At 43.3% G+C, this 25145-nt stretch overlaps 1 protein-coding gene across 1 annotated transcript in view; it reads left to right on the forward strand.

The window, feature by feature from the left end:
- UST (uronyl 2-sulfotransferase) overlaps positions 1-25145 on the forward strand; it is a 280136-nt gene that overhangs the window by 162638 nt on the left and 92353 nt on the right. The window contains exons 4-5 of the mRNA XM_069488442.1: positions 10536-10615; positions 20191-20344. Of these exons, the coding sequence (XP_069344543.1) occupies positions 10536-10615; positions 20191-20344 (234 nt within the window). The remainder of the gene's footprint in view (positions 1-10535; positions 10616-20190; positions 20345-25145) is intronic.

Consider the following 25145-nt stretch of genomic DNA (forward strand, 5'->3'; position numbering starts at 1 on the left):
AAGATCAGAGTTTCAATTTCATGCTGTATTTTTGCCAGAGCGTGGAAGTAAATTGAAGTTAAGGCTTCTGCAGGGACTCTATAAACCAGGAAGTCTCCCTGAAGGGATACTTTTATTAGGACCGATGCAGGATGGTGTGCACTTGTATTGTCTATTTAGCTAAAATTAGCAATACATACATCTCAAATAGTTACACCACTGAGCTATAAATAACGCCGGCGCCTTCTCAGTCAAAATGAGAAAATTTTCTTTTAATATTTTTTCCTCTGCATTTTTTCACTAGTGTCCTAAATCTTTATGGTTATAGTGAAGAGAAGGTGCTCTTTGGGCCAGGAATCTGATTGGTTGATGGAAGATACAAGTTTACCTGTTATGGTGAACTCAGAGGATCGTTGGCTTCCAGAGCAACATTTAGAGCGTTCAGTTCTAAGAAAAGAATTACTCCACTTCGCAGGAACAATTTTCCCCTAATGTAGCTGAGCCATACAGTGGACATGCTGATGGCTGGTCAGGAGTGCTGTCCTATACTAGGAAGCTATGAAGGCTGATTTTACTTGATACACCAATATAGAGGTAGGGGTGACAGTCTCCATGGAGCTGCTCTGCTAACGCAGAAAGGTTAGGCATAGGGTCCTAACCATCATTTTACAAGCTCAAGTTTGTCAGCCTGGTCTCAAAAACTTGCTTCTATGCCCTTAGATGCTTAGGATGAGCAGCTACCCAACAAACGGTACATGAGTGTGGGGAATAAACAGGGCACAGGGTTCACATCAGGTTGAGATCATAATTATGAAAATTTCCACCTATGTCCATTTCTTCCGGACATAATCCTCACCTTTAAGACATTCAGAACCTCACAAACCAAGGGACTCTCACTTCTAATTTTCCAATCCCATCTCTCTCCTTTATCTTGGGGAGAAAGTGGGACTATTGTAAGACAGTAACAAAGTTCACAGGACTTGCTCTAAAGTCAGTGTCAGTATATTTAGCGTCTTCCATTACATAAAGATCAAAATGCCTGTTCCCCTGAAAACTGCCATTAAGGAGTCTCTAAGTACCAAGTTTAAATAGTCATTACCAGTACCAATTTTGAGGTTACCTCTTGTAGGTTCTGTAGCAGACTTTCCATAGAAAAAATTATCTTTGGTGGCATTTAAGGTTATCACCTTCTATGTATAACTTTGTTTAATAAGGACAAGTTCTCTTTGGTTTCCCTGCTTGACTGAAGAGCAAATATGATTAGGCTGGTGATGCCCTTTTAACTACCTGAAAGAAAGTTAAAGATAAATAAACAGCCCATGTTATTGCAGTTTTATGAGAATTATTAAATTTGATTTTCTTTTGAATCTAACTTTTAAGGCCTGCTTATCAGATTATAGTTAAATATTCATAGATGTGGAAATTATGCTCAGTTCTCAGATGCCTCATAAAACACAGTTGCTAGATTCAAGTTCCCGCTGCTGGGGAGGGTGCCAACACTGAGAGAAAGCAAGACATTAGTAACTAACGGATTAGACGTTAGGATGTTCAGGAATGTCCTGGAAGAGAGAACACAAAATATAATATTTAAATATGGCATGAGATTTTGCATGGATGAACCTATTAATACTTTGTTTCCTATAATGAGCAAACATAAAAAAGTAAAATTCAATTGTGACTGTGAATGGAATCATTTGGATTGAAAATCAATGATAATTTACAGTGTATAGATTGTTAGATCCAGAAGGGGTTAAAGACAAAGTCATCCTTCTCCTCTAAAATATAGGTTAGCTCTCATCTCTTTGGAATGGTTGGCTTGTCTGGAAGCCAGGGAATAGACTAGACAATTTTGTAAGGTTCTTTCCAGCCCTGTGATTCTGTGATATATTTTTATAACTTCTAGCATAATCTGTGTATTGTGTAGTTGAAACATTTCTGATTCCTGTGGTCAGTGTGACCTAGAATATGTTTCATTATTTAATTATTCAGTATTCCTATAAAATTATAAGACAAGTTTTAAAGACCTAAGGAAAAGGTAACAATAAAAGGTAGAAAAAACAAATATATAATTTTGACGTAAAAACAAACATAACAACAGTGACGATTGCCTGTCTGCAGCCAGCTCATCTGGCTCTGGCGTGCAAAGAGAGTCACCAGAAAACAAAATGACCAGAAATCAAGTCTGAAGTCATTCAATAATGTTTAGGGAAACTCTTTTCCTTGTTTGGTGTATCCCTTTTACTAAAGTTTCAAAGTGCATAAAACAGCAGAGAAAAAAATATTATTTTAACTTAATAGAGTCAAGAAATCATTTGTGGTATGAATGGCTCCTCTTCTTAGTAATTTATTAGAGGAATCAGGGGGAATTGATTTAGGAGACTAGTGAAAATTTTACAGTCACTGGTTCTCACCCATAAACAGACGAACTCTGAAAATTTGTTCCCATGGAATCATTGTTCTCTAGAGTCAATAACAGTTCTGCTTCAGGTGCAGCATGAGTTAAACAGGCTCTTGTGGGCTGTTCTGGGACTCTATCCACTGTGTAGAGCGTTTCTTTTATGAGAAAATGTATTCCAAGTTCCAAACTACTGACTTACAAATGAACTTTAGAATAGTATCCCTTTTTAAGACTGGAATTATCTGTATCGTTTCATTCATACACAAAGGCACCTCTCTGAGCCAGGGTCAAATTCACACATGCATTCCTCTCTGGAGAGTAGCTGTCATATCTCTCTCTCACACACACACACACATACACATACACACTCACACACTCTCACACTCTCACAGCTAAATTGTTAAAGTCTATTTAATGGAACAAGATACTGAAGGGATTATTAAAAAGGGAAGGGAGCATGAAGACACCAAATGTTAGAATGCCTATAAAAATCCCATTACATCTGTCCTTATAGAAATAGAAACACCTTTGAAGTTTATATTTTGGAAAACTCTGCCTCAGCAGCAGAGCATGGACAACGGCTGCTGGCCAAATGTTGGACCTTTGCACAGCATATAATGCAAAAACCCATAATGACATCATTTCATTTATGCTCTAAAACCAGATTTCAGTTTCTTGGGCTGGCTTAAATGATCTCTTGGAAAATGAAGATTATGTATAGTTCTTGAAAGATAGGGAATCTTTTTTTTTTTTTCAGAAAACCTGGAATGTGATTGCTAAGAAAAACTTATAACCATTTTTGTTAATAGTCTGATACTATCTTCAGAACATTGCTGTAAGTACAATAAAGGTCAGAGTGCCATGGGCATATCACAGAATATAAGAATCCATAATCATTTCATTCTTGTTGGAGAAGAGCTAAAACTATTGAGACAGCAAATAATTTTACTATTTCTATTTCTATTGAAACTGAAGGTTACAAATCGGCTATAGCGCCTACTACATGCTAATTGTTTTACTTCATTATTTCCTTTAAGTCTTTTGCACCTAGAAATAGACGAGTGAGTGAATATGATTCCTTATTTTAGGGATGAGACAACTAATACAACCAGATTAAGTCACTTTCCAAACATACTATAACTTAATGACCGTTTGTGGCACCTGTCCTTAAACTGAGGCCCTCCTGCATCCAAAAGCCATTCTCACAAAGCAGTGGGTGTCTGCTCTGGCTGTTCAGCAGCATCACAGCAGAGCCTTTTAAAACCTCAAGTTGCAATGGCCCTTCTCCTGGAGATTCTGGGGTAGAGCCCAGAAAGCTTTTTTTTTTTTTTAAATCAAGTGCCACAGGAGATTCTATGATGCAGCCAAGGCTAAGAAGCCCTGTCAGAACCACCCTATCAGCATTTCCCTAGGTGTGTTCCTGAGAATCCCCTAAGACAATGAAAGACAGAAAATACCATGGTTCAATAAATTTGGGAAACGCTACATGCCTTTTCCCAAATGAATCAATTCACAATGATTATTTACATTTCAAAGACTTTGAGAATTAAAAACAAAACCAAAAAATCTGTTTAACTGGGTTTCACCTAGTGTTTTCTGGTCTTCTTTGGTCAGGGGACTTATGATGAGTACTTGTGACTCATTTGCATCCCACAGAATTCCAGTTCACGGTTTGCAAAATACGGGACTAGCCTTCCCCCAGTCATACCAGTAAAGGCTACTATTTCACTATAAACTTCACATTTGCTCTGACTCTATTCAGCAGCTATTCAAATGATGAAAACCTTGAAGAGTATTCCAAGGGTGGAGGAGACGGAGCCTGTGCCCGGGTGCTTTGGGTTGCTCTAGCCTCTTGATCAAAACAGTATTTCTTTATAATATTTTAAACTTCTATCTCCCATTGCTTTTACCCATTGCAAGTTCCAAGTCTGAATGGTGACTACAAAGCAATGAGACTTACAAAAAAGAAACTCATCTAGAGAAACCATGTTAGATTAGGAAAAGGTCTAGAGACCATAGGGATTCCTTTGAGGCTTCCCTAAGGCATGGTCATCTGGATTCTGTTTAATCGAGAAAGGTCACTCATTCATTTGTGAAGCAGATTTTTCATTGTTTATTCATTTACTTGGATGAATATTTATTAAGGAACTACTATTAATGTTTATACTGAACATCAGACACCACACTGCCTGTTTGTGCACCTTATTGTCTAATCCTCAAAGTAACATTATTAGGAAAGTATTAGCATTACCATCCCACTTTATAGGGAAGAATAAGTGTGTACAGGAAACTGATTAGAATGTAATATAAATTAGGAATAATGTGAGCCAGGCATGGTGGCTAACCCCTGTAATCATAGCACTTTGGGAGGCCAAGGCGGGAGGATGGCTTGAGGTCCGCAGTTCGAGACCAGCCTGAGCAAGACCTTGTCTCTACAAAAAATAGAAAAATTAGCCAGGCCCAGTGATATGTGCCTATAGTCCCAGCTACTTGGGAGACTGAGGCAGGAGGATCACTTGAGCCCAGCAGTTTGGGATTGCAGTGAGCTATGATGGTGCCACTGCACTTTAGCCTAAGCAACAGGGCAAGACCCTGTGTAAAAATATAAAATAAAAAAAATAAGAATAATGTGGAAAAATAGGACTTGAAAGTGAACTGGTGTGAAGTGCTGGAGAACTTTGAATGCTACGCTTAAAATTGGAATTTTATTCAATAGACAGTGGGAAGCCATTAAAAAAATGGTTCTTAACCATGATGGGCATCAAAATCTGCTGGAGAGCTTTTCCACAGTATTTAGGTCCTACTGCAGAATACAGAGTTGGATTCATAAGGGCAGAGCCTGGGTATTGGTATCTTTGGGGGAAAAACTCCCAAGGAGATCCTCCTGCACGATCTAGTGAAGAATCATTGCATGAAAGGCTCTAAGTACTAGAAAGTTTTCCATTTATTAAAGTGAATCCTCCACTAAGCAAGGAAAATTCCTCCGTCGCCTGAGAATATCTCAAACCTCTGAAGACGCCATCTCTCTCTCCCTGAAGTTTTAAGTGCTGTCTCCTCAGGAGCCTGCACGTTTATCCCAGGAAATCTCTCCCTTGCTTGAAACGCTTTGGAACAGCCTCTTTTAGGAAGACCCTCAGCGCTCCCTGACTTTAACGGAGCAGGGACAGTGTCCACAGGCGCGGGAGGTGCTGCCACTGGACCCAGAGTCAAACCAAGAGGCTGAGCCTCCTCCTCTCCACGCCGCGGGGGTGCGTTCACCCAGCTCTGCCAGCAGGGTCTTGTCTTAGAGTCCTGTGGACAAAAACTGAGTCCGCTCATGAGAACTTGGTGAAAAGAGAAGGAAAAAAAGGAGGAGGAAGCAACAAGGCCTGAGATGATAAAACATGTTTCTCCGTGAGGTTGATTTTGTCTGTGATTCAGACCCAGCAGCTTTGCCTTGCTCATGTCATTGCTCCCCCTGGTGGGCCTCTTCTTCATTGCAGGCATGGGTTGCACTGACGACTTCCCACAGACCATCCTACCTCCCGCTTAGAAGGGCTTTCCCAGACTCCAGGGAGAGGAAAAGATAACCCCAGCCTCTAGCCATCCTCGCAGCCTCTGAGGTTAAAGGCCCAAGGAGTCCTCCTCTGAGATACTCCTTAATTTGCTTTGATGTATTAAAAACATGCCCTCTCTTTCATATAAAATGCTTTGCAAAATTATAGGACATCTTAGTTCATTAGTGACACAATTGAGACCTAAGTAGGGTTAGAAACCATCACTGCTGACAAGCATGTGCTAAAGAAGTCAGGAGCAAAGTCTGACTGTGTCAGTAGAACTGCAGGTAAAGGTTTTCTGCTCTGCTATCCCAGCCAGTTAGGCTGAAAGCAAAAGATTAGAAACTACTTCCTGACACACTGTGATTTAACGTCTTCTTCTAGATACATCCCATTACATAGTTATCTTTTTTTTAGTATTTAAAATTCATTTTCTTTTCTTGTTAGGATATACTCTATTTTCCCATCTAGAACTTTTAAAGAATATTCTCCTTGGTATTTTAAAGCTTTTATTTTTGTATTATTTCTAAATACTTTCCCACTTGTCAGAATTTCCTTTCCACTTTTCACCACATCACAGGAAAGGTAGAAAATGTATATCCCATAAACCATCTCTATTCCCCAGAGATATTGTGCTGACCAACCCTCTTCTCCCGTCTTAAAAGCTTACGTATAGATCAAGCATCAGTGGGAATGGTGAGTAGATTGCAGCTAGTGATACAGAGCAGGGTTGGGGGATTTGGAAGACTCAGATTTCAATCCTGGCTCCTCTTTCCTGTAACAGTGAAACTTTAAGTGATCCCTGCAGCCTTCTGTGCTGCAGTGTCTTAACCTATACATTTTATCCTTGTGAGGAGGTGTATAAGAGCATCTTGGTGCATTGCATAGCCCCCAGGAAGCACTCAGAAAAGGGGAGTTTTTTTGGTGTTATTATGTCCTGGATATTATTAATATAATGGTAAAACTGTTCTGTGTGACACTAGGATAATGAACATACAGGTTTGTCCCAGGAAGGCTAAAATCATTGCCTGAGTACTAGAGAATCTGTCCTCAGTTAGCTGTACATTTCTTGACTGCAGAAAAAGGATTTCTAAAGGTGATAGCTTCACTCCATATAAATGGGCATATATTCTGTGCAGGTTCCTGTGATAGGCTTTCTAGAGGATTAATAAAGCATGGCTCCAACCCTTACACAGTTTACGATCTAGCTCAAACCTAGGGCACAAACTCAAGTACAATGTACAGTAGAAAGTGCGTATCCTGAAAAATTTTCAGACACAGTGCTGGAGGAGGTCAAAGAAGGCTGCCTCATTTCTGGCCAAAGATGTTCAAAACCAAGCCGTTTCTAACCAGACCAGGGTGATCGTGCTGCTCCTGGTCTGGGGACCACTCTGAGAACTGCTGCCTTAGGTCATGCCCTTGTCACTTGCTGTTGGGATTGTTGCCCAGTTTTCCTAGCTGAGCTTCTGTCTCTAGTCCTTACCCTTCTCCTCACACTCCCCACCCTGCCCTCAGATCTGGAGGGAAAAAAATTTCTGGCTATCAGTTGCCCACAGGATGAATGTCAGAATCCCTCCCATGACCTGCAGTGCCCTCGGTTACCTGGAGCCTGCCTAACTCTCTAATCTCACCTGCTACCTTGATGACCCATTCCCGACCTCCGGCACACTGGACTCCTGCAGTTTCTTAATACCAATGTCATTTTGTTCCGTCCTTTGCATCTCCTGTTCACTCTGTCTGCAATGCTGCGAATCCGTTTCTTTACTGACTAACTCATATGGGCCCTTCCGAACCACTCGGGAGCACCTCCTTGGGGAAGCAGTACCTCTTCATCAGCAGGAGGGATAGGTACCTCATCTACGTGCATTCTGCTCCCCCAGGGTGGTTATCACATGATTGTACCTGCCTCCTAGTCCACCTCGCCCACAAGACTCTGAGCTTCCTAACAGCAAGAACCAAATCTGTTCTCTCTATAGCCACAGTCCCAGGCAGTAACTTGCCTGACCTAGAGTGGAGATCGTGGGTGTTGAATGAAGACCCAGAAAGACTACCTGGAGGATATAGGCATTTTAGGCAGAGGTAAAGAGCGGTTAGGATTTGGACATGCAAAGAGAAGCGGAAGAACATTCCAGAAGAGGAAACTTAAATCTGAGCTTGGACTTGGTCAGGCTTTGGTGTGAGGAAGCAGCATGGAGGGGTTGAGTCTGTCTGGCCACACCAGCCAGTTGAGGGAGATGGCACAGATACAGTTAACACGACTCAGCAAGCGACTGAATGTGGGAGTCCAGGGAAGACCTGGACTGCAGGTGGGAATACAGAGGGTGCCTCTTACCAGAGATGGATTAGGCGGGATAAAGAGTGAAGTGGATGAGAATCAAGAGCGTGGGTGCAGCCATGGTGGATTTGGGGAGCACCATTAGGACACATTCCACTGTCTTCTTTACGGGACTGCCCACCCACCTTACTCATGTTTTTATCTTCAGTGCCTAATAAGTGCTCAATGAATGATGAATGAATGTATGCAGTGGAATCAGAGTAAAAGCCAGGAGTAGTCCTGCATGAGCCAGGAAGAGGAGTGCTGGTCTCAGTGGTGATTTCAGTAGTGCCATCGGCACCCACGATGCCACTCATGCAAAATATGCTTAAGGCAAGAGAAAAGGCGGGACTTGGCCATGGCAGGAGGACCAGGCAAGGGACCCCAGGCGATGGCAGTAGGAACTCAGGAGCCCACTGCTTGTCACTGGAAATGGAGAAAGTCTTAGCATTCGTGAAGATCAGCCAGGCTGAGAGCTGAAATATACTCTCTGCCCTCACTGAGCTAATGCAATAAACATGAGCGTTAATACCTTCATTCTGTGTTTAAAGATACGTCTAGCAAGAGTTATACATTGTCACTGCTAATCCATTTTTTCTTGTGAAATAGACAGCTTTATGACTATTATGACACTGTTCTCAACATCTAACTACTACTGTTCTTCCATTAAATTTAACACATTGACGTGTGTTTAGAGAATATAATATAATGTTGAATATGTAAAGAAGTGGTTTTCCTTCTGACCTGCTCTTCCAGTTTTTTTGTTCAGTACTAGAGGGACTTCTTGTATGTATGCAGGGAAATAGCTGAATAAAAATAATCTAAAGATTGAAGCACTAATGGCCTTTAGATTAAACATATATATGGTCAAGAGTTATTTCTCTAAGCGACATCCGTAAGGATAAATTACCTATGGTTGTGCTTCCAAATCTGTAATTCCATTGGTAAATCCATCAAAAATCAAAATTAACAATGTGACCAAGCAGGATGTTTTACTACCAAAAATAAGCACATGCAGGGGGTGTGTGGAGGAAAAACAGTAGATAAAGAGGCAGGATTGAATTTCCTTTTATACGCAAGCTTGGGGACAGGCAGACCATTATTCACTGTGCCTGCCGCTGACTAACAGAAGCACAGGGTTTATGAACTGCAAGTCATTTACGTTTAAAATTCAATTTAATTTCTCCAATCATTGTGAGCATGAATATCTAATTAAAGGGTTTAGGCACTGAGATCCTAGTGTAGCAATCTATAAAGCATGTGCTAGTTGGAGTTAATTCATTGAACAAATATTTGTCAAGCACTTATGTATGTGTCAGCCTCTGTGTTAGACATGTGGGAACAAGGCAGACCCAGGTATTCTGTCATGTTTGAGACAAACCTGGAGTTCCAGACTCTTATTTCATTGTTGTTGTTGCTACTGTGGTTAACACATGAATGACGGGCTTTGTTTCTAGTTTTCAACTTGAACTATTACATAAAATATGAAATGCTGCACTTCTGATCTTCATCCAAAGTAGCAATCTTCAACCAGGCTTTTTCAAGAAATTCCACAGCGTGTCCATTTTGGTGGGGCCAATTAGAAAATCTGGGGAAAGCGGAATTCAGGAAGTCAGGGAGTCATAAGAATGCGTGGAATTTCTAACAGATTTTATTAAACATTTTCTGTATCGTGACATGTTCCAGAAGACCATAAAAGTTAGTTTATACGAATATAAACTACTTTTTGCCTTGCTGATAACTGCAAATAAATAATTCAGGCGACCACCCACCAAAAAACCAAGGCATTTGGGGGTTTGTGTGTTTCCTATGACATATTTTCCTTATAAATTTTTATAATCAAAGAGAAAACTAATGAGGTGGTACCTCATTTTATTCCCCTTTTAAAATTCTGCAGCAGTAGTTTTAATATTTCTGTGTATCTCAACAATATCATTATAGAAATATAAGACAATCATTAACCTCTTTCCTCAATTTGACTTTAAGGAGGGGATTGAAGGCATTCTCTTTTTTTGCATTTTGGTACAGCGACACACTGATTTCTCCGGTTGAAATGACTTAATCTGTCACATGGTTTTCATGGTAACAATTAACTAAATTAGATACAGGACTACAAATTTGGATAGCACAGTTTTATTCACTAAGAAGCCTTATGTAAAAGTTCATAAATGTTGCACACAGCATAGCTGGTTCGGCCCTAGTCCAGAGGTAATAAGTGGGTTGGAAGGAGTTGGATGGATAACCTTTAGCTTAATATGGCTTGGTAAATTAGATCCTATATATGCTAATTTTGTACTTTTTTTAATAGATGGAACTGATTAAAAATATAAGTACTGCCGAACAGCCCTATTTATTCACCCGACATGTTCATTTCCTCAACTTTTCAAGGTAAGACATTTTCCAGTTTAATGCTTCTTTCATTTTCTTCTAATGAACAATTAGTTTAGAAATCTACCTTTATTTATAAGGTAGTGCAACTGTCCTTGAAAAGACATTTTTAATACATTTATTTGTGCTACAGAGGAATCAAAATTTGAAATATTTGGACAGAAACTTCATTTCTTCCCAATACCACCTTAAATCTTATGAAAACTTGGAATTATTTTGAAATGAGATGCCATTTGTCCTGACAGTTCTTTAAAAAAAAAAAGAAAGAAAGAAAAATCAGATTTTGTGTTGAAACAAATAAGAAGGCAAGAGATGGGTATTTTAACATAAATATTTTATTGCACATTTTTGTACAATTTGAACCTGCACAGGACTCTGGTAATAACTTAGTGGTAGAGTAATGCATAGGATTCAAAGAGCTAGTGTTAGCCTCTCTGTCTACCTTTTTAATACAGTCATGCTCTGCATAACAATGTTTTGGTCAATGACAGACCTATATATAACAGTGGTCCTGTAAGATTATGATACCGTATTTTTACTGTACCTTTTCTATGTGTAGATGCACAAATATTTCCCATTATGTTACAGTTGTTTATAGTATTCAGTACAGTAACATACCATATAGGTTTGTAGCCTGGGAGAAATAGAGTATACTGTACTATATAGCCGAGGTGTAGTAGGCTATGTCATCTAGGTTTGCTTATGTACACTGTGATGTTCACACAATGACAAAATCGCCTGATGACACATTTCTCAGAATATATCTCCATCGTTAATGCATGACTGCACTCCAGTTGATTAGTCTAAGCCTTGCATGTTTGATATTGATGAGGTATTTTAGAATTCTGTTTTTCATTCAGCAGCTGCAGCCTTCTGATAATAAGGCAAATCTTCAAATTGATGTTTTTAGTTAGAGCCTCTCTTTGTTAAACTACTAGCTTCAAGTTCTCTGCATTCTCTTCCCCAGTGGTCCATTAGCGTAGTGTTCCTGTCACTGTGCCCCACTCCCAAACCGATGGTCCTTAGATTCCTGCTCTCCTCTGGCTGGCCTAGGTCTGTGCTCACAGTTGGAATCTGTCGGTGGTTGCAAGGGCAGATCTGACCAGCCTGGAGACCTCTGGCCATCAGCCATCTGACTAGCACTTCCCTGTTCTACCACGAGGATAACAGTACTCACAGGCCCACTAGAGCTAGCGCACCAGAGCAGCAGCAGCACCTGCTAGGGAGTGTTGATCTAGTGGCGCCTGAGGCCAGGCACCCAGGGAGGATGGCTCTGGCAGAAGGACAGGGCTCTGACTGGAGCAGTCCCTGCTTCTGCCCTGGCCTGGGATGCCTGACAACCTACCCTGCTTGGAGGAGGTTGTAGCCTTCAAAGGATTTCCCTGCTGTGCAGCAGGCCCTGTGCAAATTAAGTGCAAAGAATGAGATTTAGCAAAGCGCAGAGAAGAGGAGTTGCTAACTTATATTTAAAAGTGAGCTTCCCGAGATGTTTCCTCAGCCTCCCTAATAACCAGAGGTCCCTTGGAGGGTGAATAGGACACCTGTAAATTATCCACAGTGACCCAGGGCTAGGCCCTGGGCAGCTTGGAGTGTGTTTCCAACCACATTTATAAAGCAGCTCGTTACTGATGGTCCGGGTGCGTGCCCTGCCTCTTACTTCCAGAAAGCCAAGAACATATCATTAGACGTAATTAGCTAAGGAGGACGTGTTGGCTCTTTCAAGCACTGTGTTTTATGACTTGTACAGAGAAGAGCACGGCTTCTCTGATCCTTGCTGTTCTAGTGAGCTTCCTTCTCTGTCACCCCTGATGTCCTCAAACCTCATTCATTAGTGCATCTTCCTTCAGAGGTCAAATCTTTACAGCCAAACAAATTGCAATGTGACAAATTTTAGTAATTGTCTCAGAACAATGTAAAACACTAATGGGAAGTCAAAGCCAGTGTCTTAATGGGATCAGCAGAGCACGACATGGTGGCCGTATTCTACCAGGCCTCGACCATCAAATACTTGCACAGGAGTTTAATCCTGATTGCTTTAATTCTGAACAGAAAAAAAAAAAATGATAAATGCCTTTTAGAAGACACCATGTCTGCAGAAAGCCATGTTGGCCTGGCCGTCAGGCCCTCTGGGTGCCAGAACTTGCCCATGCACCCATGACCATGCTAGGCAAGTCATTCCACCTCTTGGGGGCCTCTGGTTTTCTGTCGGTAAAATAGGGACAGTCCCTGCTCACCCCTACCTTGTAGGGATGCTCTGAACATGTGGAGGAAAGGCCTTCTGAGAGAAGGATGTAATATATATTCCAAGTGGCATTTAAAAAGGCATTTCTGTAGAAGTCTCATTCTGAGCCCACAGTTCAGCTCCTGGGCTATGTTTCGGTGGCAGCACCTGGAGGGCAGAGCGGGCTCCGTTTCCCTTCCCGCAGTTCCATTTTGTTCAATTAAACGCATGTTTATGGAGCACCCTTTATCTTCTTTACTCTGCACCAGAACTGGGGCTTCTGCAGTGAACATTAAATGCTCCCCTTGCTTTCGGGAAACTGAGTTCTTCTTCATCAAAGGAGTCAGGAAGGTAAGGAAAGGGGGCCATGGGACTTCCCCAGGAGAGGTGGCAGGCAGGACCCTCCCTGCCCAGAAGGGAAGTCTGCTGGGACGTGAGGGATGTATAAGCTTCAGGCAAATGAAGGGGAAAGGGGTGCCCAGTACAGGGTCCAGGAGAAGCAAAAGCTGGACCCAGAGGGGAACTGCAAGGGATGTAGGCAGCGCAGCCCAGAGGAGAGCACAGCTGGGATGAGTGGTGGGCAGAGTTTTAAGCAGGAATACCTAGAGCAACGCCCTGACCAGCGTTGCTCCTTTAAAGAGCCCACCTGACTGTATGGGAGCAATCTCCCCCCTCTCTTCCCACCCCACATTCCAGGGACTTCCATAAAAATGACTAGAAGGATAAGCTGAACTTGAACACTGGCAAGACCACTGTTACACTCATACAACGTGGGAAGTTACGATCAGCTTTTCCTTTTTTAAGGGAATAGTTTATCTAAGGAAAACTTAGGCATAAATGGCAAACTGTGTGCCTACAAAGAAAGTCCCCAAATATACAATTGAGAGAGAAAAACAACTAAGTTGGGACTTGTTGAGAGGGATTTAACATACTTTAAAAGATGAGTTCAAGACATATTTTGAATTATAAGGTATGATAAAAGATAATTAAGTAGCTCTTAAGAAACCTACCCTTATAACTGCCGACAGGCATGCTTGTTTCAGGACAATGAGGTTACTATGAGAAGGGCTGATACTGCAACCTAATATTCTTTGTTGATAGTTGTCATGTTCCGCATGTCGTTAACACGAGGTGAGACACAGAGCAGACTCTACGAATGGAAGTCCAGGGGCCAGCCTCTCTCCACACACCTTCTATTGCACACAAATGTTCTGAACTTCTGAAAGTTTGGCATTATACCAAAACTAATTGCCCTTTCCTTCTTTTTTTCCATTAAAGATAGCATTTTTACTTTGAAATTTAGACACTGTGAGTGACGTAAAATGCTATCCTGTGAGCTTTTGGTGATCCGACAGCTGCTTTACTTCATGTTTTCATCATCTAGCCTTCTTGTTCTATTCCTTCTTTTTCCTTTTTTAGAGTCAGGAGGAACCATTTGGCCAAATCTAGTTTTATTAATCCAAGGAAGCACTAGAGTCAGACCAATGGGGTGTTTTTGTAGTTGCCTCGGGGAAGGTTTCCTGCCAGAGGACACAGGCACAACTAGCTCAGCAGAGAGCTCAGGCTGCAGTTGGGTTCAGTGTTTCACCCTGGGTCACTCTTCCGTGCAATGTTTGAACTCCCTGGAAATTCGGGCCGGACAAATGTTTTTCACCTGGACCACCTAGAGAATTGAGCCAAAGCCACCTTTGCTGCCACTCTTTGTCATGATGTTTCAGTAGGTTTTAACATTTGGTTACTGTGACTGCATGTGTCTTTTTCCAGTTTTCAAAGTAACTTTAGGATACAATTTTTGAAAAAGATCAACTTTCTACTATTAACAGTATCCCCTCAGATATCTCTTAGATCCACAGTCGGAAAGACTTATGACAGACCACAACTCAATTTGTCTGCCCTCTACCCCCACTTTGCGTTTGTTCTCTAAGCTTTTTTGGGGGGATGGAAAGTAATTGTTTTTCCAATCTACAATTCGCCTCACTGCCCCCCCCCCAAATGGCCTCTGGCAGAAAAATCCTTAAGAAGTTTTGCCTCAGAGCCCGATGTTATCAAAATAGTCCAAGTGCATTATGGGAGATACCAACATGCTAAGTAACTTCAAACCACCATTTCTCTTAACCTTTTTCGTGTCCTTCTCTTTTTCTCACCGGTAACTCCTCACCTTCCTTTGCTTCCATTTCTATTTTCTCACATATCTCAGAGGGTGGCTCCGATGCCGGCACTAACTTGCAAAAACAAAAGATTAAAAATAAATCAGTCACCAGAGAAGCAGGTGGGTGCGATGTGGAAGGGAGGCGTTTTGGACACTCTCTTCCCTGCACGTGAGATCTTAATTCCTGGTGTGAGTAGTGTTTTTCACATCAGAATTTTGTGAGCAAAATCTGACCTTCGGATGGCATTCCTTAACAAAACAAATCAGGTCTTACTAATTTCATAACTCACTTTGTTTTCCACATCTTATTCATAAATGTTGACTTTGTTTTTTATTCTCATTAGCAAAGTGATCCATTTTAATTCCATGCCCTTTGAATCTTTCATAAAGTGGCAGAAGCCTCGAGCTTTGAAGAGAACACCCCAGTAAGAACTGATGTGGGCAGTTGGCACTTGTCCACCTCCTCGCACGCAGCACAGGAGCTCCGTTTGCCAGTGAGAGTTTTCTCTCGGTTTATCCCGCTTCAACACTGCCGGCCTCGTCCTCCTCACGTGGAGCTCTTGTCCCCTTGTTTCTGCTTTGCCCTCCACGGTGAGGGGGTCACTGCCGCTGCACGAGCCCACCAGCTGTGTTGGCCCCTCGAGGACAAGTATAATCTGGACTTTCCCGTGGCCACCTCACCTGTTTATTCCATGCCTTGTGGTTCATGCTCCGCTCCAAGCCCCAGCCCTCACCCAGCCATCCCTCCCTTCCCCGCTTGTCTCGGCTTCTCCCAGCCAGTGTTTCCACCTCTTGCCTTAGGACAGGTCAGAGAGCAGACACAGCTGTCTCTCCTGCTTATGTTTTGTGATGGGGGTCCTGTCCTGGGCAGAGAAGACAGAAGTGCCCCTGCGCAGGGCGTGAGGATGAAGGGCAGAACTCCCCCATGACAGCAGCCCCGTAACTGCCAGGGCTGTCCTCACTGCCAGGCAGGGGCATCTAGCAAAGGACCCTTAAACAACCATCTCTGCCCTTCTCTTGCTCAGCAGCTCCTCACGCTGCCCGCCCCCCAAAAGGTCACATCCTTTTCCAAGATGGCCCTTCTCTCACTTCAAAGTGTCTTCCTCTCTCATGGACAAAGATCAAAGCCATGGGCCTCTGGCCTGGGGTACTTTTCATCTTTTAATGTAGGTCGCAGCACAAAGATAACCTCTGCGTCCAGGCCAGAGGTTAAAGAGAAGATAGACTTTCAGCAGAATGGTGGTTGGGGTGGGAGAGGAAAGGGATTCTTTTGTTTAATGGGCACAGAGGTTCAGTTTGGGGTGCTGAAAAAGGTCTAGAAGTGGATAGTTGTGATGGTTGCACATTGAGAGTGTCCTTAATGCCACTGACTTGTGCATCTAAAAATGGTGAAATATTTTACCACGATTTTAAAGAAGAAGGAGAAGATGTACTTTCAAAAACTATTTCCAGTCATGGAAAACTCTACTGTGGTAGGAGGACAAAACAGCCTTAATTCTCCAGCATAGTTCTGGTCTTGATTTAATAGATGCAATATTTTTTGTTACAGGAAGAATACCTTTAGCATTCTGATGAAAGTGTTCCTAGAATTTTTGCCCAAGTGCTTTGTGTAGCTATGGAAGAGGTGCCTAATACTATTGATGGGTCGGTTAATTGATTGAATTAACAGCATGGGGCAGATGTTGATGAAAGTGCTCAGAATGAGATATTTAGTAATGCCGCCCCAAAATGAGAACCATGTACTTATTATTTCTAGAGAATTGTATCCTGCTTTGGGTCCTTATCTTCTCATCAAAAAAAATCAATAAAAGCAAAAATTGTAAGAATATGATAAGTTTGCAGAGGGTCAGAATACCCACAAAGGTGATTACAGAGTCGGTAAATATGACCTGCGAACAATGTCACAGAAATTGGTAATACCCGCTATTTTAGGATGACTTAAACGAGAGCTTCAAATATGCAGTAGCAGCTGTGGTGACGAAGGGACAAGAGGGTGTGTTGCTAAGTGAAAAAAACAAAGTGTGGCCTGACTCTCCACTCTCTAGGGTACGCACAACTTGGAACCCATGATCAGCTGTAGTCACCACAATTTTTTAGTGCTCAATGAAGACCAAATTAGAGCCATAGATTATAAAATGAAGGGCAATAAATCTTATGACAAAAGCCAAAGGAATTTTTAAAAGAAATAAAAAAAGTTACAGGCACTAAAATTGAAGCTGAAAAGGCTAAAAGTTGTAAAAGTACACGAGAAGCTAATCCTTTGTGTCAAATGGCTCAAACAAAAGGAAATGTACCTAAAAGGAAGATGAAAAATATTGGCTGGGTATAACAAAGACTCCTTAACCGTTAGGTCGACCAATAGGGTAGATTCACAGGGAGGTTGTAGAATCTTCTCTTAAGGGTTTTAAAAATAAGCCAGAGTGTCTTGCTGCACGGAATAGTGGGATACGAACTATTCTCACCCCAAGAATGGAGTCATCAGTAAGCGGTAGGTTCAGGTGACCAAGAATTCAGAACAGAGTTAAAAAACACTGAGAGAGAGAAAGAAGATGGAACACAGGTGAGGAAATTCGTTCTCCTTCCCAGGCACCAGCACACGTGGTGTACTCTAGCGGTACCATGGTGGCAGTCTGGCCCCTTTTGTATAACCTGCGTGTCACCCCAGATTGTCCCAGTTTGGGTGGGAGCTGTGTGTACAGAAAGGATGAGGGCTAGTAGCCTGAAACCGTTATTACTGCTGCCTTCTGGAAAGGGGGAGATATATATCAGACTCCTCTCTCCCATAGTTAGAAATTTCTAGAGGCTATTATATTATCTGAAATACGACAGTAAGTTCTTAAGCCATCTAACACTTCTGTTTGGGAAAATTAATCTGGAAATTCGCACTGTGTCACAGTACACAAACAGGAGCAAGTCACCCGGACTCAGTAAGCCTCCTCAGTCCTTGCGTCTGCAGCTATCGATGGCAGACGGCGGTGGACGGGCTGAGAGCCGTCTCCTAGCGGGAAGCTGTACATTCACTCGCATGGTTGGGCAGTTCTGCTAACTAGCACTAGTAGTCAGTCCTCACATACTCATAGAAGTACATTTGAGGTTTTTAAAAGCATGATGCAATTTTTGAAGGGCTAATTAGATTCTTATTTGGTATGTGTGCTTTATCTTTCTAGTCCGTAGCATTATTCCGTTAGTTGCTGTTTATCATAGATATGAAACCCAGTTTAATTAAAAGTGGATGATAAGTCTAGGGTGTGTATGGTGGTTCGCTGGTGGTTGGCACAGATAGCTCCTGGGGCTACAGCTAGTTGTTCATCCGGTTGCATGAATGCACCTTGTATACATCTGTGAACTGACAAGAATCGCATTGGCAGGGCCAGCCTTCCTCTTCAGGAGTGTGTTTTCCAATGTCCTCATATTCGAGGAATTGAATTCAGAACATAATTCATACATCCTGGTGCCTGAAATTCCACTAGGCATGACTGTCATTCCTTTTTGTTCCTTTGCATTCTTCTCTCTGAAGAGTCTCTTTAAAAATGCAAATTAACTGGGGACATTAAATGAATTAATACAGAAAAAGGATTGGATTGGTGACTTGTTATGTCTCCTTTCCTCTGACAACAGAGCCCTGTGGTATCAGCAGAAACATAACAACTGAGAAGCATACACCTAGATATTCATATCTTCATTCAGTTAGCATTTGTGAAACACCTACTGTGTGCCACGCACTGTGCTATGTGATGTCGTTCCTGGCTGCAGATGGGAGAGACAGAGATGTCAACACAGTGTGGGAGAGAGGGCCTGGAGCACAGAGGAGGGAGGGATGGATACCAGGTTAGGTGTTCATGGCTGCAGGATGTGGTTGTGACTCCAGGTGGGTTCAGCTGGAGAGAGGCGGTCCCGCCAGTTTGTTTTCTCTGAGCTCTTTCTGCTCCCAGACAGAATGCCTGGATACCCCCATCAGAAGGTCACAGGGTCACAGGGCTAGCAAAGCCTGGGGGTGCCTCAGGAGGTCACTAGAGCATGACCTCTGCGCAGAGATTGGGGTGCCCTCCCCAGACTCCTCAGGGCCACTGCTTTCCAGCCGTGCAGAGAGAAAGGGGAGGAATTGTTGAGAAAAACGTAGCCAACCTCATCACTTTGCCTTGGGAAGTCCTTGCTCTTGGGCCAGCATATAGTGCATCTATCTAATCTTTTTGTGGAAGAAATTAAAATGGAACACCTGGCTATTTGTTTCCTTTTTATCTGAAACCACTTGCTACCACTTGAGGATAATTTTATTGAATTTCGTTTTGTTCTTAAATATCCTGCACATTATTTTTTATTATTTTTCTCAACTCTGGACATCACCTCTCCATGATTAAGAGCACAAATTCTGGAGCCAGACTACCTGGGTTCATATCCTGACTCAGTCACAAGTTATTCACCCTCTCTCTGCCTCAGTTTCCCCAGGTGTAGATGGGGATTATTATAGTTACTACTCCATTCAGGAGTAGTTGTGGGGCTTCAGCAAGTTGGTCACATAAAATATTTTTAAAAAGGTAAACAGCAAGCACTCGCTAAAGAATTACAATGTATAAGATGTACCATTTCACCAAAAAGGCAGTCAGAACTTACCAGTCAGCTGAAACAGCACTGAAGGCCAACTGCGTGCCACCAGGTTCTGTGCTAGCCATAGGGAATACAAAGTCCAATACAGCATGGCCCTGTCCTCAGGGAACCTACAGGCAGGCTGGGTGCAATGGCTCACACCTGTCATCCTAGTACTTTGGGAGGCTGAGGTAGGAGGATAGTTTGAGGCCAGGAGTTTGAGACCCGCCTGAGCTCAGGATTTCAAGGCTGCAGTGAGCTGTGATCGCACCACTGCACTCCAGCCTGGGCAGCAGGGCGAGACTCTGTCTCTTAAAAAAAAAAAACAACTTACTGCCTATTGAGAAACCACACAACATCTCTACCTGAACATCGACAAATAGTGTGGCTTGTATCAGGTACCTGGAGCAGGTATCATCTCCACTTCCTGCATGATGGTAAATAAAATGCCTATCAGGAAACATCACTTGCTTATTAAAATGTTCATTGGCACTTAGCCGATGAGGTCATCTTTTGATAATAAAATTAACCTAGAGGGGAACATCGTCTAAGTTGGCCCTATTTCCCTCCAGAAGTGATGGGTTGTAACGAGCTCCATGTTTGTGTGCGTGTGTGTGTTAGGTTTGGAGGAGACCAGCCTGTCTACATCAACATCATTAGAGACCCCGTCAACCGGTTTTTATCTAATTATTTTTTCCGTCGCTTTGGAGACTGGAGAGGGGAACAGAATCACATGATCCGCACCCCCAGCATGCGGCAGGAGGAGCGCTATCTGGTAAGTCCCGTTGCATGCAAGCATGCAAGAGGCGTTCTCTCAGCCGCCCTGGGAGCGGCTCCCCCCGGCTGGGAAGCTCCCCCTCCCCGTCCGTGGCCTTCCCCGTGGCACCTCCAGGGAGCTCTGCGTGGAGAGGGTGCTTCCTCAGGGAGGAAGTTTGGACCAGTGAACACTTGTTCCAGATGACCCAGATGCTAACAGACACTTACTTTCTCAAGTGATTTTCTCATTCTGCTTGGCTCAGTTTGCTTTAGTGCTAGGTTCTGGGTCCCAGAGGAGAGAAAGTCTTTCCTAAGGAGTCCTGGCCAGCACTATCATGGTTAAGAAGAAAAGTGTGTTGGGGGATCTCTCTTAGACGGTTGCAAAGCTCCTTCTCCTCCCTCGCCCCATTCAATTCCCGTGGCAACCCTGCATGGGAGAGGTGTTTTCTAATGAGGACGCTGAAGTTCCAAAAACATGTGGGACTTGCCAAAGTCACCCTTTGGTAAGGGCTCAGCTGTGACTGACCGACTGTTTCCAGGTCCTCTGCCTTCAAGGCCCGGGTTCTTTCCACCACAGCACCACAGTTCCCTGCCACTGCGGCAATAATTGTTTGCTTTCTCTGGACCTTCACTGGGGACCCTCTGCTCCATAAGGGATGTTAGTCTTGAACCCAGGAGTTGTTTCTGCAACACAGAAGTTGTTAACAAAAGCAGAGGGCAGAGTTATGCGTCTTTCTTCCAGAATAAAAGGTACAGGTCTCATCCCCTTGTGGATTGAGCAGCTGACGGCCTGGGGTCTGGGAGGCTGCGACCCTGGTTTCTGTGTCTGGGAGGGTCCATCAGGGTCACCCAGACCCATCCTGGGCTGTTGTCCGGCACAGGCAGGAAAAAAAGAAAGTATCAAGGATGAGTCAGACGTGTCCCACTGCTGGGAAGTGACACCGTGCCTGTGCCCACGGCTGACGGGTCCTCAGCATCAGCCTCGTAGCTGGAAAAAAGCGTCGGGTGGTCTCCGGACTGTGCCCAAACTGCTGTTTCCTCGTGTAATTTTTTTAAATTTAATGAAGGCATGTTTAGAGACTAGGAGCATTTTGGTATGTTATCCCTTCAAAGTCACTGTCATGTCTGAAAATCCATGATTAGAGTTGAGAAAATACATACAGAGAAGTCGCCTGTGTCACCCAGCACTGCATAGCTAGTTTGTAGGTGGGCCAAGCCCAGACCAAGCCTTTCCACTCACTGTTCAGCGTTTGTTCAGCTCCCTAAGGTTCCAGGGAAATATTTTGATGGTATACATATTTAAAGTGGCTTTTACCTTTTTTTTTCAGCTCTTGATGGCAAAAACCCTAATCTTTTTCTTTAAAGTATATATTATGAATATAGCTATGTGGTTTTTATCCAGTGACAAGTATGTATGCAGAGTATAGACTCACTTAATAGAAGAATGATTTCTCCTCAAATTATCTTTACTATTTGTTTTGAATCTGATTAATATATTTATATGTTCTTTTAAAATCAGTACATTCCATTTAATCAAGATAATATTTCAAAATTCTGCTTCAACCCTAATACTAAGAAAGTTAGAACCAAATGATAGCAGAAAATGTTGAAAAACCAACGATATGGAAAGGAGTCTTAGGAATACTGCTCTTCAAATATTAGTGTAAGAGTTGAGGGGAATTCTCTAGGTTTTTCTCCTCTGTCAATCTTTTTTATTTTATTTTATGTTTTTTGCCATCCTGTAAATCGTTCCTTGTCATACAGTCTTCACACATTCACACAAATCGTAAGCCCTAATCATGAGAGAGAAAAGTTGCACACATGAAAGAAAAAAAGCTCATGGTTTAAATGTTTATTAAAGGCTCATAAAATGTTGAAAGCTTGGAGTGAGGGCAAATCCTATATTTCTGAAGACCTGATAACTGCCTTTATGATGTGACTTGAGAAATTCTAGGGAAATTTCCCTGCCTGGAATTCTACCCTTAGAGATTAGTAGGGGCCACTTTCCAAATGTAAGCACTGTGTTCTGGAAGGCTCTATGTCAGATGAGCTCATCAGATCGATGCTTGGCAAGGCCCCAGCAGGGAAGCACCAGACTCCCCAAGGCGGCAGGGCAGAAAATTGGGGAGCTGGGATTGAGGCAAGGAGAGCCTGGGAGTGGGGGTTGGAGGAGCCGTGACTCTTTCATGATCTGGCCCCGGCCTGACCCGGTTAGAAGGCTGTTTTCTTGTTCAAAGGATAGTTTGTTTATTTGGAAGAAGATGGTCTATTGCTTTTTTTTTTTTAATAGCTGAAACTTTTTATTCTGTCTCCTTGGTCCCATTAGATTCTTGAGATAAAATTGCCCCTTTCAGAAGAGCCTGTCCTCATTTTGGCAAGCCCGGGTGGTCAGTTGTTTACTCAAAAGAGGGTGTTGTTTGTGTCTCAGTGGGGCATAGGCAGCTGTGAGGAGACCGCTGTCCCCTGAGCAAGGCCGCCAGTGGGCCAGGCCCCACGAGGGGTGCTGACCCAGGCCACACAGGCCACCCTCTTGGGGGACCGTGCACCGAGGCCCCTCCCTGCACACTGCACGCACACAGGCACTCAGCTGCTGGCCTGAAATGGATCTACTGATTTACCACATCATTCTAGATCTCAGTGCTCCCAAGCCCCTTGCTTTATCCAGTTGCCAAAAATCGGGCAGTTCTGCTCCTGGCCCCGAGCCTTGCAGAGCTGCTTAGCATACAGCTGAGAGGACGCCTCCTCCGAGGGTGAAATAATATCATCTTGTGCTGCCGGGTGGTGTGGGAGAAAACGGAAAGGGTAAAGTGACCCTGGGATTTGCAGGGTCCCAGGAGAGGGTGAGGACACATCTCTTTACAGGTGCGGGAACAGGCCTGGGTCTACGAGTGGGCTAAGGGCCCCTCCAGCGGAAGAAGCCAAGCCCCCCGACTCTCCAGGGGACCCTTTTGCCCACTTGGACCTTGCGTTTTACTTCCTGAATGGTAAAGGGAGAAAAAGATGGGCCATGTTTTGTGCTTTGTAAGCAAAATCATTTCATGAATATCATCTGTCCATCTTTACAAAGACATTGCTGGCATAGCAATTTGTTTTCAAATATTCAAGCACTTTTTTTTTTTTTTAGCTATTTTCCATATTTTCTGGAAACAACTAGCTCTTCTAAAACTCTCTGTTTCTTTCCAAACTGGTCTTCGTTTGCATTTACCAGATGATAATTTTTAAATAAATTAGAGCTAGCATAGAGACAGGTTCAGCTTATAGCAGCCATGCCATGAAAAGGCAGTTGTCTTAGGCTCATTTCTCTTTGTCCAGAGCCAGACACTCGGCTTCCCAGTGGGGAGGTGGCTGCCTCGTTTTTTGGTGTGAGAGTCCTCTGAGCCCGCACACACCTGGACACATCCCAGCACCTGAGACTCTTCCCCAGCTGGAGTCCAGGTTCCTTTATTTCCAGGGCAGGGGAATACCTGGCACACAGAACGTATTTAATGAGACTGAGCGACTTCTAAGGAAAAGCAACTGCTGTAATTTCCAAGTGAGGGAGGCAATCTCACTCCCGCTGAAGCCACTCCCTTTTCTACTTCTGGGCTTCCATGCAAGTGGATTTCTTGTGCTGTCATTTTCACTCTGCCAGCTACACATGTGACTCAGTCTTGTGCTTTGCTTAAAACCTGGCCTTAGAAACTCTCATGGGGAAATATTCTGCATAGATACCACTTTGTACTTTCAAACTCCAAAAAAATGTCAAGTTGGGCTCCTTCCTCAGCCATTCCTGCAGCCTCCCTAGGCCATCCTCCACTCGAAGAGCAGGAAGAGAGGGGAGGAAATGTTCCCAGGGAGAACACTGCCTCTGTGACACTGTTTATGCGGCTTGGCTGTAAAGCGTGGAAAGTAATGCATGCTTAAAAGAAAGATGCGTAATTTACAGCTTCTTAATTCATAAAGAATTCAGTGAATCATGTTGGCCCTGTTGAATTCTGGAGAAGCCTGAACACTGGCCAGAGTCAGCAAAGGTTTCCAGAAAGCTATGCATTTTAATCTGCTTGAAAGTTTTGGACTCCGAATGTCCTTTAACTTTGGAAGTATACATATGAAATTCTGGTGTGTGGAAATTTCCACTCTGTCCCGACCAGCCGAGGATGTCCTGTGAATGAAACCTCAGCCATCACCACCATTCTTAAAGCATCATTTTTCTTAAAGAAAGAAAAGGAAGAAGGGATTTGGATTGTCTGCATTTTAAGTGTTTCAGTAAATATCTATGTTTTCCAAATCTTTGAAGGTAATAAAGTAATGCTTTTTGTCTCCAACTAGTTCAAATGTAGCGTCTAATTGCAGGCTGAGCTAGGGGCTTAGGACATGGTGTACTTATGCTCCTTTCCTAGCTGCCCTAGCTGGGTGACTCATCTAGTGAGTCCGATTCTGTAGACCTTTCTTGTCTCATCTGTACAATGGGACCGTATTACCTGCCAGGCCTGCATCACAGGGTTGCTGGGGGAGTCAGTTAGATGTTCTACACAGAAGTGCTTTGGAAGGTCTGAATCTCTAGAACCCATTTTGGTATTGATGCTTTCATGCCCTTGGCTCGGTGAGTGGCTCCACGTGACCTAAAGGGACCATTTTTCCTACAGACGTGAAACGTCTCTGCTCAGGGAGTCAGCAGGGGCTGCTCTTTGCACGGAGCTCAGGACACGCTGGGCCCTGAACCTTCAGGTCTCCCTCTGCTGAGGTCTCAAATTGCCTCGCTCGACCGTTTCCTCCGGGAAACTCGTTTCTAAGGAAACTGCTTCTCTCTGTATTCCCAACAGCTGGAGATGCGTTTTGAT

Source organism: Eulemur rufifrons, chromosome 15 (assembly GCF_041146395.1).
Source record: "Eulemur rufifrons isolate Redbay chromosome 15, OSU_ERuf_1, whole genome shotgun sequence".
NCBI lineage: Eukaryota > Metazoa > Chordata > Mammalia > Primates > Lemuridae > Eulemur > Eulemur rufifrons.